Here is a 16,138-nt window from a genome sequence, read left to right as displayed (position 1 = left end):
GAGCAATTTGTAGTCCCCAACAAGGAAAAATTTTCTTTACTTCTTCAAACATTTTCTTTAAAGTGTCTACATTTGAATCAGCTAGTAAGAGATTGCCCATATAATGGTAAACTATAGATTGAGGAAAATGTATGTGAATCATTTTCAATGGCTGTCATACAAAATATTGGAACAAAGTGGGGCTGTTTAACCTCCTTTGTGGGAGAATCTTTCATTGATCTCTCTTATTCATTCATTCATTCATTCATTCATTCATTCACTCATTTATTGGTATTTCAAGACAGGGTCTGTCTGTCTGTCTGTCTATCTATCTATCTATCTATCTATCTATCTATCTATCTATCTATCTATCTTTCAAGACAGGGTTTCTGTTTAGTCTTCGTTGTCCTAGAACTCACTTTGTAGACCAGGCTGGCCTTGAACTGAGAGATCTGCCTGCCTCTGTTTCCTAAGTGCTTGTATTAAAGCCATTGATATCTCTTAAGAGGCTGAGAATTATAAGTAGGTGCTGTGAAGGCAAATTTTTCTGTATCTTTTTCTTGTAAAGGTATAGTGAAGAAAGTCTTTTAAATAGATAACTAGAATAGACTGTTCTTTAAGTAATAGAGAAGGTAGAGAGTCCATTGGCTGAATTACTTTATTTATGGCTCTCAAATCTATCAACATTCTCCAGATTTCTTTTTAATAACAATGGAAAATTCCAAGGACCGGTCAATTTCTCAATTTGTAGAGCATTTAGCTGCTCCTGTACCAGTTGTTCTAAAGCTTGAAATTTTTCTGATGTTAAAGGCCACTGTTCCACCCAGACAGGTTTGTCAGTTAACCATTTTAAAGGTAGGGTTGTTGGTACTTTTAATAGATCAACAGCTATTGTGCCCTGTTTTTATACAACCTGAATGGTCAGTGACTGTTCTTTATAATACTAATACTTTTCCCAGAAACATACATTAATTTATGGTTTGTTTCTGGGATTGAAAGAATGTTAATCGGTATTCTATTGCTGTAACAAATCATGTTCCCATAAATTCATTGTTATATGGCTTTAATTTTCCTCTCTGTCCTTCTGGCCCTATACATTCAACCCATCTCGTGCTTTATTTTACCTTAGATAAAGTTCCAATCCCCCAAAACTGAGTATTTACCTCCTGAAGAGGTCAATTTGGATGTCAAGATTCTGATAAAATTGCTACATCTGCCCCAGTATCTACAAGACCTTCAATTACAATGCCACTTACTCATACCTTTAGTTTTGCCAAAATATTCACTTTATGGTTTCTCTTGAAATTTTTGTTTTATCTTCTAAAGCTGTTCTATCATCCAGAGGAGTATGGTATTTTTACAATAGGCATTAGGTCCTTTAACTCCTCTGGGGAGGAGTTTCCCCCATGGTGACAGGGAATGATTGATCCAAATTTGACATGGGGGCCTATGAAAGCCTCCCCCGCCCCAAAGTGTTTCCCAGTGGCAAAGGGTTACTCTATCTGTCCCTTCCTTGTTCATCTGCATTCATTGGTCCAATGTTGACCTTTGCTGCATTTTCTGTATAGTCCAGAAGGTTGGGGCCTTCTGTTGACATTATCTCTAGAAGAGACACTGTTTCTATGAATGTCCTGCCTACAATTCCTTTTTAGATGACCTTGTTTTACAAGATCCATTCTTCTATAGGTGCTGATCTGGTCATTAAAGGCCCAATTATCCATCTGCATTGTGAATTAGCATTTTCAAAAGCCAAAGAGTCAATTAATATTTGTCTAACTTCTGGATCTGATATCATTCTATTTACAGCTTTAGTCACTCTTTGCAATAATTCAGTGAAGGTTTCTTTTGGGCCTTGCATAACTTTAATAAATGGCTCAGTACTCTTTCCTGATTCTTGAATCTTGTCCCAGCATTTATGGCTGCTGTATGGTATAGGGACAAAGTATCTTTATCAAATGAGGCCTAACTAGCCACATCAGCATAATGGCCCTCACCAAGGATTTGATCTTGGGGAATCTTACAACCTCTAAACGTACCTTGCTGTTTGAGGGCCTTAGCTTCTTCTCTCAATCAACTCTTCCATTCTGAGGACCATATTTCAATACTGTTGTAACTGAATCTTTCCATTCTTTTGGAATTTTGTTCCAAGTGGATCGTGTTTTCAACATCTGCCTTGCATAAAGCTGAATGCATACCATAGGAAACTATTGCTTCCTTACATCTCTTTACATCTAACATTTCTATAGGATCCCATTTGACTTTTGTATAGCCTTGGGAATACACCTGTTGTTTGGTGGTCTTTCTTGAATAGTAATTAGAGAAATCAAGGTTGGTGTTTTAATAACCTTGGGTCACTCCTCTCTAATTCCATAAGGTAATGGTGAGGGTGGTTCTCCTCTGAATTCTTCTGTGTCTGAATGCTTTATCAGTTTCAATAAATTTTTCGAAGGCTTGTAATTTCTCAGAAGTGGCCTTCTCTAGGGCTTGTATCTGTAGATGTAATTCTAAACAGTCTTATTAAATAAGAAACAGAGCCAAATAAAGAGTTAAAAGCCCAAGAGGTCAGAGCACTAGCGAATAGCCTTTAGCTCACCAGCCGCTGCCGTCCTTCCCCTCAGAAAAGAGACCTACTTTCTGTGTGTCTGTATTTTTTGACTTTCTGTTCTGCCTTCTCATTGGTTCTAAACCCAACCACATGACTTCTTCATCACTGCCTGTCTATACAGACCTCCAGGTCTCTATGGTTGGTACTTGGATTAAAGGCGTGTGTCACCAAGATGGCTATGTCCTTGAACACACAGACTCTGCCTGCCATGTGATCGGATTATGGGCCTGTGCTACCACTGCCAGACTTCTGCTAAATGGCTTGTTCTAGCTCTGATCTCCAGGCAACTTCCTTTATTAACATGCAAATAAAATCACATTTCAACACAAATAAAATATCACCATATGTATCTTTTGAATCATAAGCTTTTTCAAGGTTTGCACAGTCATCTTTTTAGTCTCCTCATCAGTAAATATTTCTATATTTATCTTGTCAGTCAAGATGGTATTATTCTCCTTTGTAACTATTTGTAAGGCTTGCATACCATCAGTAGTAGCTTTTTTCTAAGGCCTGTTTCTTTTCAATCAATCTCATATTTGGCACCATTATCAAACCATTTTTTAGGGATATGAATTGCCAGACTGATAACAACTATGACCAAAATTGTATTGATCCCAGCTAAGTTATCTCCTCAGTTTTTCTAGCATCCTATCTATAGTAGCAATGAGCAGGGTCCTAAAACACAGTCCTCAAATTCTAATTCAGAACCTGGGCTGGGCTTTAAAGGTTTTAAAGAAGCATTTCCTTGGGTGCAGAACCATTTAAGACTCTTGGAAAATGTGAAGTTGAGATGGTCATGCTATGACAATGAAGCCCAGGGTGAGCTGGGACTTATTATCTATGCCCAACTGGGATTACAAGAATAAACTATGATACTCAACCTAAGCTATATTTTAATATACAGAGATGCAACAATTTCCACGTAAAGACAAAATTCATTTATCTCAGCAATGGAGAGTTGGGCCAAAAGGATCATAATCAGTCTGGGCAACATTATCAATACCCAAGTCCAAAAACAAAATTCATTTAAATACCAAATAATCTATTCTCAGTGTTTTTGTGTGCATAGTTTATGTCTATGTTCATGTTCTTAGCCTGATCTGCAGTGTAGTTTTATAAGGCTTTCAAACCTTTATTTCTATCTCAGGGTTGGGGCATGACTACCTGGATGATAGATGCATCAATTGTCTAAAATTAAACACACTCAAAACTGATATTTTCCTTTTCAAGCTGGAATCCTGGAAACCAAGACTACCCTTTCTCATGTGCATCTAATTATCCAAAGAGAAGGGAGGATCTGCACTTTCTACCCCAATTAAAAACTTTAGAACATAAAAAGACAAACTGGCACACAGTAAACCTTTTACACCAAAGAGTTTAACACTGTTACTTTAAGCAACCCCAATGGTTTCAAACATGTATCCTAAGAGGTTACCCTACTAAATCACTTACCGTGACAGAATAAACCTCAGCAATGACACCAGATTTGTGTTTTATTACTTTGTACTAATCACTATATGAAGAAAATGGCCAAAATGTGAAAAATATTACTTGGAAAAAAATGGCTCCCCACAGTGCTAAGCCAGTGGCCGTATGAAAGTAGAGTTAAAGTCTTCTGTAACTTCAGGTACAAGGCAGAGACAAGCCAAGGGATTGCTAATGCCTGGTTCCAGCACTGACCAATGTATTTGGTAATAAGTTATCTTACAACTTTCTTCTGTTCTGTGACTACAGATGTTCATTTCTCAGTGGATGTTATTCAGAGAAACCTGAATCTGTGTTCCTGGGCCATGGCAAGTCACATCTGACTCAGATGTTTTCCTATGACAGGCTTTTTCCCTGAACTGCTCTTCTTTCTGGCAGGCAGTGCTGCAGTCCAATCTAAGGCCTTCTGTGTGCCAGACTGCTGTAAGCAGTACACAACACCAAGTGAAAAAGCTTAAACCTAAAATGTGCAGCTGTGGTCATCTGAATGAGAATGCTCCATAGGCTCATGTTTGAATGCTTGGTCTCTAAACCAGGCCCAATCTCTCTCTCTGCATGCTGCTGTCTGGGGCCAGGATGTAAAGCTCTCAGCTACTGCCCCAGTGCCACACATGTCTGCTTCCTGCCACAATGATGGATTAACTCTCTGAAACTGTAAGCAAGCCCTCAATTAAATGTTTTTTAAGAGTTGCCTTGGTCACGGTGTCTCTTCACAGCAAGAGAATTTAATAACTAAGACACACTTTTTTTTTCTTTTTTGAGACAGGGTTTCTCTGTGTAGTTTTGGTGCCTGTCCTGGATCTCGCTCTGTAGACCAGGCTGGCCTCAAACTCACTGAGATCTGCGCCTGGCTCTGCCTCCCAAGTGCTGGGATTAAAGGCGTGCACCACCACCGCAAGGCAAGACACACATTTTAAATGTTGAAATTTCCACTCTACAATTTATATACAACACATATATGTAAATATATGCTGCAAAAGACACATAGAAAAGGGTTCAACACTATAGTCTGTACCATTCCTAAACATCAAATGATCATTATAGCACAATGATGTAATATATATTCATAAAATATAAAACACATGTATGTATATATGTGCACCATATGCATGCCTGGTTCCCATGAGATGAGAAGTGCGCATCAGATTCCCTGGAACAGGAGTTACAGATAGTTCTGTGCTACCATGTGGGTGTAGGATCTGAATTTGGACCCTCCAGAAGAGTAGCCAGTGCTCTTCACTGCTGAGCCATCTTTCCTGCCTCCTACCCACAGCACTTTTTGAGACAGTTTCTCATCAAACCTGAAATCAGTTCACTGCTTCAGCTGGAATGCCAGACCAGAAACTCCCATGAATCCCTGCTTACCTTGAAACTTGCTACATAGATTAGGCTAGCCTCAAACTCAGAGATCTGATTGCCTCTGCATCCTAAGGGCTAAGATTAAATGTGTGCATTACCAGGCCTGGCCCATACCTTTTTATGTTGAGTGAGGAGGATCTGGAACTCAGGTCCTTGAATTTGGGTAACAAGCACTTTATTGACTCAACTATTTCTCTAGCCCCTAAAATTATTTTTTCAGTTATATGCTGTATCAGTTTAAGCATTATTAGGAAAATATATTGCCAGCATGAGCTGGAGCAACAAGACAGCCTAAAAGTATTTATATTTGTATCTTATAATTGTTGAGTATCTACTAGACTATCATTTTCTTTTTTGGTTTTTGAAAGGTCGTTTCTCTATTAATAGCCCTGGCTGTCCTCGAACACAGAGACTGCTTGCCTCTGCTTCCCGAGTGCTGGGATTAAAGGTGTGCACCACCACCACCTGGCATGGACTACCATTTTCTAATGACTAAAATACATGAAAACTTTTCATATTCTAAGGAATCAACATGAAAACCAATTTCTTTTAAAAAAATGCTAACATAAAGCTGGGAGTGGCATCTCATACTTACACTACCAGCACTGGGAGGTTTAGGCAGGAGGATTAGCAGCAAATCAAGGCCCAACCTGGCTACATAACAAAGTTGAACCCAGTCTGGGATACATGAGATACTGGCTCAAAAATGAAAAAAAAAAAAAAACAACTTAACAAAAATCACAAACAAATGGCTAAAGCAGAAACAACAAATGCTAACACAAAATAAGTTACTCCATCTCTTTTCAGTCTCATGGTTTCTCTACCCTTTTTAAACTCAGGGAAAACTTAATGTCCGACTCCGATCCCTGAGACTGAAATTTAGTCTTAGTGTTTAGGGAGAGAACTTGAGCTCCCATCACGTGACAGGAAGAAACAAGACCCTTCCCACCTCACTTGTTTGGTGTTCTAGAATCTTGGGAGAAACAGTGGCTGATCAAGGACAGGTGCCGAGAATGGGCTTAAACTACCATCATTTTCTCATAAGACACTTTCTAGTCTCATTTTTACTCTTTTTGAGACCAAATCTCATTATGTTGCCCAAACTAGTCTTAAACCTTGTAGGCTCAAGTGACCACAGGGTCCTCCTTCCCTAGTCTTCCATGTACCTGTGTGCAGGCATGCGGCATTAGCTCTAGGCCTTCTTATTCCATAATTAAGTGATTAAACCCCATCCACAGCTCATGACTTAAAAGAAAAGAATGAGGGGCTGGAGTGATGGTTCAGCAGCTAAAACCGAATACCGTTCTTCCAGAGTACCCAAGTGCAGTTCCCAGCAGCCATGTTGAACAGCTCACAATCTCCTGTAATTCCAGCTCCAGGGGAACCTGACACCTGATGCCTCTGGCCTCTATAGGCACTAGCATTCACATGCACACAACTCCAAAGATGTACATATATACACATAATTAAAAATAAAATGTTTTCTTTAGAATAAGAAAAGCAATACAAGATGTAGCACTGTAAAACTGTATTTTTTTTTTAATAGCAGGTCAAATATCCTGAAACATACACATATTCTGATAGTCTTCTAATCCCAGTTGAGTTCAAATTTTAAAGTAACACACACGAGCTAAGAGAATTCAATATTGTTCCAAGGCACTTACTGAATCTCCGTGACTAGATGAAAACAAGAACCATCAGGACGAACAATTAGACAGTAATAATATAAAAATAACTTCTTGCTTACAATTTACAAAATGCATTATTGTTACAATCTTTGATCTCTGATAACCTGCAGTGCTGGCTGCATGAATCCAGCAATTTTAAAATTCAGAAACTGTTTTCTAAAACTTCAGGGCAAATAATTTACAAATAAGGTACACAAAGACTTAGACCATGCAGAAATTCTTACATCTTGTTAATAATATTTTATGACTTCAACTTTATCAAATTATATACCTACTTGCCCTGTACATATACAAAATAATGCATACATGATAAAACAGCAAGAGAGTAGTCCTTTAAGTCAATTTATCATAAAAGTATTACCATATTAACAGGTCTACAAGCAGCTTGTAACAGGGTTAAGAGACATTAAGGCAATAATACTTGAAGTTACAAAATAAACAATATGTAATACTTTTTCCTAAGTGTAGTATAAGGCAGGTAGATGGTCCCAGCAAAAAATATTAAGGTAACAATCTACACTGCTGTTAGTCCCACATTTTAAAGATGGAATACTATAAATCTGGCTTTCAGTGGCACTTGAATTTTCCAGTATAATTTAAAGTGTCTTTTAACTCCCTGAATCATGTCCATTCTGAAGGTGGATCTCTTGGTCCTTTAGGTTTTCCACAGCGATTGCCAAAACCTATAAATAAAAATATACCGCAATCACAGGTTAACCTTCAAAAATACTTTAAAAACATTAAGAATACATTCATATCTGTTTCTCCAAACCCAATTCTGAGGGTCGACCCTAACGCTGCAACAGAACAGCAGCTGCAGCCTGCCCTCCACCCTGTGGATCCCAGACGATGCCCCCAACCCCACACCACTGTGTCCCAGACCCCAACTTAGGCAGACACCCCCAGCTCAAACACAGGCCATGCCTTCCAGAACAGACAGGCTGCCCATGGACTTTCTCCACTGTTTCTGTTCTTTCAGACCCAATTCTCAGGGTCACCCCTAGTGCTGCAAAACAACACCGGCTACAGCCCCTCCCCTGTCCATGCTTCCTGTGGATCCTACAGACCTCCTCCCAGCCTTCAACACCAGCAAGCATTCCCCATGAACACACCAGCTGAGCAGGCATGTAAAACAGGCAACACACAGCCAACACACTCTCTGAAAAACTGGAGCAAAACACCCATCCAACAAAGACAAACCCAGAAATCAGGACCTAGGCCTATCTATGATCACCTCAAACCCAGATGCTCATATGCCAATGTAAGAACACAATCAATAACAGCCAGAGCAATATGTCCCTACTAGAGCCCAGCTATCCTATGACAGCATCCCTGAACAGTCCAACATACCTGATGCACAAGAAAAAGACCTTAAAACCAAGTATATGGAGATGATAGAGGTTCTTAAAGAAGAAATGAATAAATCCCTTAGAGAAATCCAGAACACAAACATACATCTGGAGGAAATGAATGAATCTCTCAAAGAAAGCCAGGAAAACACAAACAATTGGATGAAATGAATAAACTCCTTAAAGAAAGTCAAGAAAAAAACAGTTGAAGGAAATGAGTAAAACTGTTCAAGATCTGAAAATGGAAATAGAAGCAATAAAGAAAACACAAACAGAAGGAATTCTTGAAATTAAAATTTTAGGAATGTCAACAGAAACTACAGAGGAATAGAATACAAGAGAGAAAAATCTCAGGCATCGAAGATACGATAGAAGAAATGGGGCAGTGGTGGCACACGCCTTTAATCCCAGCACTTGGCAGAAGCAGGCAGATCTCTGTGAGTTCGAGGACAGCCTGGTCTATAGAGCGAGAACCAGGACAGGCACCAAAACTACAGAGAAATCCTGTCTTCAAAAAACAAAAACAACAACAAAATCCAAAAGAAATCCTCAGTTTAAGCCGGGCGGTGGTGGCACACGCCTATAATCCCAGCACTCGGGAGGCAGAGCCAGGCGGATCTCTGTGAGTTCGAGGCCAGCCTGGGCTACCAAGTGAGTTCCAGGAAAGGTGCAAAGCTACACAGAGAAACCCTGTCTCGAAAAACCAAAAAAAAAAAAAAAAAAAAAAAATACATTGGTCAAAGAAAATGCTGCATCTAAAATATTCCTAACACAAAAAACATCCAGGAAATCCGGAACACCATGAAAAGACCAAACCCAAGAATAATAGGAATAGGGGAAGGAGAAGGATACCAACTCAACAGCCAAGAAAATATTTTCAACAAAATCCTAGAAGAAAAATTTCCTAACCTAAGGAAGGACATGCTTATGAAGGTATAAGAAACAGTGGTTAAGAGCACTGGTTGCTCTTCCAAAGAACCCAGGTTCAATTCCCAGCACCTACATGACAGCTAACGACTATCTGACATCCGACATTCTGAGGTATCTGACCTCCTCACACACATACATGTAGGCAAAACACTAATGTACATACAATAAAAATAAATAAATCATAACAAGGAGGAGGAGGAGGAGGAGGAGCCGAAGCAGCAGCAGCAGCAGCAGCAGCAGAAGCAGCAGCAGCATACAGAACACCAAATAGATCAGGCCAGAAAGGAAAGTCCTTTCGTCACAATATTAATCAAAACACTGAGCCAGGTGGTTGTGGCACACTCCTTTAATCCCAGCACTTGGAAGGCAGAAGCAGGTGGATCTCTCTGAGTTTGAGGCCAGCCTGGTCTACAGAGTTAGTTCCAGGACAGCCAGGGCAGTTATAAAGAGAAACCCTCTCTCAAAAGACAACAAACAAAAATCAAAACACAGAACAAAGAAAGGATATTAAAAGCTGCAAGGGAAAAAGACCAAGTAACATATAAAGGCAGATCTATCAGAATCACACCCGACTTCTCAATGGAGACCCTAAAAGCCAGAAGGGCTACATTTTTACAATGGAGTATTACTCAGCTGCTATTGACAAACATGGTATGTACTCACTTAGAAGTGGATAATAGAAATTAAGTAAATGATAACCAAGCTACAACCATAGACCCAGAGAGGTTAAGAGGAGGGGTCTAGAGGTGACACATGGATCTCTCTAGGAAGGGGAAATAGAATTTGTGGGTGGACTGGGGGTAGGAGGGAACAGGAGTGGGAGGGATCAGGTTAGGGAGGGGAGGAAGGGATGGAGGGAGTGTGGGGAGAGATGGCTGGAACTGGGGGGCATTTGGGGGATGGTGTGGAAACCAAGCGCAGTGGAAACTTCTTGGAATCTATGAGGGTGACCCTAGTGAGGACTCCTAGTAATGGAGGCAATGGAGTCTGAACTGGCTATCTTTTGTAGCAAGGCTTCCAGTGGTGGGATTGGGTTGTATTCAGTTGAGTTGTTGGCTGAGGGGGTCCCATGGAGATCCCCAAACAACCCAGGTGAAAACTTGTCACGGGCCATGACACAAATACAACCCACCAGATGAATAACAAGGCTTACGGGACCACAGACTCTGAAAACTTGTTGCTTCTAATGTTTCTCATGTGCCACTACATTTCTTCCCTAAAAACAGTTGTGGGTGTTTTCCCCACTGCTTGTGTGTTTATCTCATGTATATATTCCATCTACTCAGCACATATATATCTATGAATGGTCAGGAAGATGATTTCTTCATAAGCTGTGTAATTTTGGTGAATAGAAATAATATTAGGATATTTTTCATAGCTCAGACTGACGTAGGAAAAATAACAATATTCTGTTACAAAGACAGCTTTTTACACCATTAAATGATTTAAGACCTCAGAACAAAATCAAAGTAAACTAGTTGCCCCTGCAAATGGATGCACAAGGACAAATTCCCAGTGTCTGTTTGTTGAACCAAGGTCAGGCACAAAGCAGCAACTTTAGTAGACATAACTCCCTGCACAGATTCTCTCAGCAACTGACTCTCTGCATGTACCCTTAACATCAGTTTTATGATACAAGATTCAAAGATCAGCCAACCAACTGTTTATGCAGGATACAAAAATGTATCTTAAGATTTGAGATGCTTTCAAGGTCACTGTTCCTCACTAAGGTGTCTCCCGCCCTCACTTTACATAGAGTTTGGCTGACAGCCAAGCACTGCCACGGTTACTCACTTCCAGCTGCAGGTCAGAGTGACATTTCAAGCCTGAGAGAAACCATGTGATTTCTCATATGTTATCAGAACAGCACTGACCCTCAAAATGTAACTCATATATTTGTCCAGAGTCTTTTCTGTTGGTGTGTGCGTGTGTAGATGTAGCTGTGTAAAGATGTACAGCTATGTAGAAAGCTGTATGGAGACAGATTTTCAGAGAGATCTTTTTCAAGATGCAGTAATAAAGTCACCATCAAAACGCCTAAGTTCCTTTCCTAAAGACCCTCATATAGGTAAGAATTTTTTCTAAGTCCTGCTACTCTGCTGGCATTTCTTCTTGCTACCCTGGGACAGTTCTGGGAGCTGGTCACCAGGGTTGTAATAAAAACTGACAGAGGGGCTCCACTGATGAAGACAACATCATCGAATGTGAAGAGATGGAGCTGGTGCCTGTATGGTGCCTTCATGCCTACATTCTAGTCTCTCTGGTGCAGGAAGATACTCTGCAGGATATGGAGAGAGAAACCTGGACACCAACCCAGCCACAAAACCCTTGACCTATAATCTGTCTTGCCTGAAAGAAGTGCTGGGGCGGTGGTGGCTCAGAACTTGTGGGAGTGGTCAACCAATATCTGGTTTAACTTGAGGTCCAAGCCACAAAAGGGGGAACCATGCCCTACACTGCCTGGATGGTCAGGAACTTGGAGACTGGGTAGCCCAGAGACCTAGGGCAGAACCAAACGTGAATGAGGAATAAAAAAAAAAAAAAAATCAATGAAACAATTCCTAATGACATTATAGATCAGTGCCTTGTCCAGTCGTCATCATAGGGGCTTCCTCTGGCAGCAGATGGGAGCAGGTGCAAAAATCAACAGCCAGACATTATGAGAAGAGTCTAAATTGGAGGTCTTTCAGGTTTCTCCCTTCTAAGCATGGGAACCCCGTGGAAGAAGGGGAGGAAAGATTGTAGGAGACAGAGGAGCTGGAGGACAGCAGGAGAACATGACCCACGGAATCAACTCAGCGGGGCTCATATAGACTTAAACGGCAAGCCTGTGTGGGTCTGTACCAGGTCCCGTGTGTGTGTTATTGTTGTTAGTATGGTGTTTTTGACTCTGAACTGTGGGAACGAGTGTGTCTCTGACTCTTCTGCCTGCTCTTGAGACTCTTTTCCTCCTGTTGGGTTGCTGTGTCCAGGCTTGGTGTGAGAGCTTTTGCCTTGTCTTACTGTATTTTGTTTTGTCCTGTTTGGTTGTTATCTCTTGGAGGCCTGCTCTTTTCTGAAGATGAAATGGAGAGGGGTTGGATTTGGGGGTGAGGAAAGGTGGGGGGTAAGTTGGGAAGAGTGGAGGGAGGAGAAACTGTGGCCAGGATGTACTGTATGAGAGAAGAATCTATTTTCAATTAAAAAAAAAAATACGGGGTTGGGGACTTAGCTCAGTGGTACAGCGCTTGCCTAGCAAGCATAAGGCCCTGGGTTTGGTCCTCAGCTCTGGGGAAAAAAAAAATCTATAGACACTCTGATTTTCTGGAACAAATAAAACTCGATGTATTTTGGTTAACTGAAAAAATAATTGCTTCCTTAAAAAGCCCCCAGCCTGAGAGGAAGAGCGGTGGCTCAAGCCAAGCCGTCCGGACGGTCCAACCAATCAGGACAGTTAGTCCCTTAACACAAAAGATCTGCTTCACACTCAACTCTAGTTTCCTTCTCTTCTTCTGAGACCAAGTAACCGTTACCCATAGTTCAGCCTGGCTTCTCTCTCATCATAGACCAAGGTAACCTTGAACTTCTCATCTTTCTGTCTGCCCCTCCCAAGTGCTGGGATTATATGGTGCTGGGATCAAGCCCAGGGCAAGCAATCTATCAACTGAGTCACACTCCCAGTTCCTTATATCACCATTTTTTAAAAATTGATTTTTAATCTCTACCTGAAACAGAGTAAGTTAATTATTTCATAATTAATTTCAAGGAATTTTAACCATACATGCTCTTACTCTTGACATCATCTCAGAGTCTGAGTATGATAGACTGTAAAGTTTGGTAAGGGCTAGAAGATGACTCAGTCTGTAAAAGTGCTTGCTGCCAAGCCTGACAGCTGTAGAGCAATACCCTGAACCCACGGTGGAAGAGAAGAGCCAACGTCCAAGAACTATCTTCTGATCTCCACATGTAGACCAGGCCACACACATGCGCTATCATACACAGTTACCAGTAAATAAAAATGTTTTACCATGATAAAACTGCTTATGGAAACCCTGGAAAAGTAGTAGTATATATTTTCTTACTCTCTCACTATGTAGCTCTGGCTGTCCTGGAACTCACGATGTAGACCAGGGTAGCCTCAAACTCACAGAGCTCTGTCTGCCACTGCCTCCCGAGTGCTAGGATTAAAGGTGTGGTTGAAGTGCTCTCAATGACTGATCCACTTCTCCAGTTTCTGTTATGATGATCTTTTGAAAAGCATCTTATATAGTCCTGGCTTATCAGAGACTCACTATGAGACCAGATTGGTCTTGAACTCACAGTGATCCATCTGCCTCTGTCTCTTAGTGCCAGATACAAATATTAAATGCCACTATCGCTGTCTATTAGAATTATGAAGTAAATTACCAATATCTGTGGCTTCTGTTAGACTTTCTGATATTTGATCTTTCTTGTCACTGAAAGCAGGTGGACAGTCTGTGCATGCCTCTGTGTGGACATCCCCTGCCTCTAAAATAAAAAAAAAACAAAACAAGTCCGTATTAATCACCATCCTTTAAGGTAGCACATAGTCACAATACTCTGTTGGAAGAAGGGTACAGAATAAAGGAGCAAGTTTCACCTCATGGGTGACATTTCTAGAGGCTCTGATGGTAATTATTACAAGGTGACGGACTGGGCAGGTGGACCATGCCAGGCACTTGAGTGCTAGAGTCACATACATGGATGATAACCCAGCAGTCTGTAACAGAGGTTCTTGTGCACTTACCTCATTTTGTCAATCCCAAGCACGACATGCTATACTTTCTTAAAGTAGTTATAGTCAAACAAGTTTCTAATTAGTGGACAATTTATCACTCCCCCATGCTAATAGTAGTTCATCTGAAGTCTTCTTGTTTAAATTGTAGTTAATTTACTCATTAAAGAGCAATGGAAAGTTTTCTTTTCTTTCTTTCTTTTTTTAAGTAATTAATATTCACTCTTCCACAACATACCATCCCCCTCCCCCGCTTCCCTTCCATGCACCCCCAGCTGGCCTGGAACTCACTCTGTAGCCCAGACTGGCCTCATTCTCAGAGACTCACCTGCCTCCCTCTGCTTCCAGAGTGCAGGGATGGCAGGTGAGCATCATGCCCAGCCCAGTCTCTTCACAGCTTCTGTCAATCTTCCTTAACCCTTCCCCGGAAACCAAGGGTAAGTCTAAAGATGGTTCCTGCCCTTAACATGCTCCTGGCTTAGAGAAGAGTCAGAGACCTATGGTTCCTCACGCTCTTTTTTGCCCACCCCTCCAACTCATTCCATTTGCTAAGAGTCTTGTCATGTGCCCAGGTCATCATCTAACTCCTGCCTGCTTCCTAAACACTACAATTTCAGGCATGCATCACCACGTCCTACTTGGTTTTCTTTTAAACCATTTACATTTATTATTTATGGGAATGCAAAAGCCATAGCGTAAGTGTGGAAGTCAGAGGACAATTTTCAGAAGGTGTCTCTCCTTCTACCATGTGAGTCCCAGTGATTAAATACACATTGTCAGGCCCGCAGCAAGTGCCTTACCCTCTGAGACACCTCACCAGCTCTAAAATAAAAAAGTTCAGTTCAAGGGCACACAAAGTTCTGCCAAGAGTAGGACTTGAAGTGGGGGTTACGGCCTTCCAGCTGCTGGCCTACTAGAGACCTGCATAAATCGTCTTAGTAATGTGGTAAACACATAGATACAATGGAAACAGGAGAGACATAAATGAAACTAATGGTGATAAGGTCCTCAGGGCCATGTAAGGAGAAAGGTGATACAGATTTAAGACCTCAGTTTCTTAGTCACGCAAAGGTCACTGAGGAGCAGGACACAGTTTTACAAGCCAGGGTTTACAAAACTCGGGGGAAAGGAGAGAGTGCTTGCTACCTGGAGCACATGAAAGGAACAGGTGACACCAAGGGACCAACTGTAGATACTTCAGAAGGGAATGAACAGGTTTTAGGACAGTGAAGTCCAGGGAACTAGCAGTACTTTAGGAACAGTGATATCACCATTTGAGGCCACCATGTGTCAGGAACGTTTGTTGTATGTTGTTAATTTAATTAAGCCTTCAAACTATCTTCTAAGACAGGTAACTAACACAGACATAAAAAACTTAGTAACAACTTGATCTATTTTACTATGGCAGAAATCCGCCAAATGTCCTTCCCCTGCCTCCCTTTTGAGACAGTTTTGTATGGTACAGCCTGGCTTTGACTCTTTGCATCTCCTGCTTCTAGGACTGCAGGTATGCACCACCATGCCTCATCTGTGTGTGTGTGTGTGTGGGGGGGAGTTGGGAATTAGGACTTCATGCACACCAGGTACCCACTGAGATATCCTCAATCAAAGAGAAAATTTCCTAGCTTGATAGTATAACTATTGATTTATTTTCAAATAAACACAAACACCCTCAACAGAAGATTTCTAAAACAATTGGTATTTATAAACACATTTCCATCTTGTAGGTCAATTTGGAGCATTTATTCAACAGAAGCAAATTCCTAAGTAACTGTAACTGTTGTTAATTTTGGTGCTAGAAATAAACTAGACTTTAGATCTGTTAACTGTGTGCTCAATCAGAGCTATACCCCCAGCTTTTTGGATAATTTAATAAACAATAAAAAAGCAACCATTTACCACAAACCTGTAACTTCTGGTAATAAATGTTCTCATGACTTTCCAAGTCAGATTAATAACATCTGTGGGTGCAGCCAGCTTAAAATTCTATCATAGAACTGTATTTCCT

General features: G+C 40.9%; 1 protein-coding gene across 5 annotated transcripts in view; it reads right to left on the bottom strand.

Moving 5' to 3' along the window:
* Window positions 1–6,941: 6,941 nt before the first annotated feature.
* Window positions 6,942–16,138, bottom strand: part of Ptpn12 (protein tyrosine phosphatase non-receptor type 12) — a 71,370-nt gene continuing 62,173 nt past the window's right edge. For 4 of the 5 annotated variants that reach the window (XM_052719330.1, XM_052719334.1, XM_052719333.1 and 1 more), the window contains 2 exons: window positions 13,782–13,883; window positions 6,942–7,799 (listed from right to left, as the gene is read on the bottom strand). In XM_052719330.1, coding sequence (XP_052575290.1) covers window positions 7,738–7,799; window positions 13,782–13,883 — 164 coding nt within the window. In that variant the 3' untranslated portion in view covers window positions 6,942–7,737. Of the gene's footprint in view, window positions 7,800–13,776; window positions 13,884–16,138 lie in introns of those variants that run through there. The other variant, XM_052719332.1, reaches the window with a different exon arrangement.

The sequence above is a fragment of the Peromyscus californicus genome, unplaced genomic scaffold (genome assembly GCF_007827085.1).
Source record: "Peromyscus californicus insignis strain IS unplaced genomic scaffold, ASM782708v3 Scaffold_6__1_contigs__length_162567912, whole genome shotgun sequence".
Lineage (NCBI taxonomy): Eukaryota > Metazoa > Chordata > Mammalia > Rodentia > Cricetidae > Peromyscus > Peromyscus californicus.
Note: the sequence above shows the minus strand (reverse complement) of the source record. Positions and strands in the feature narration are given on the sequence as shown.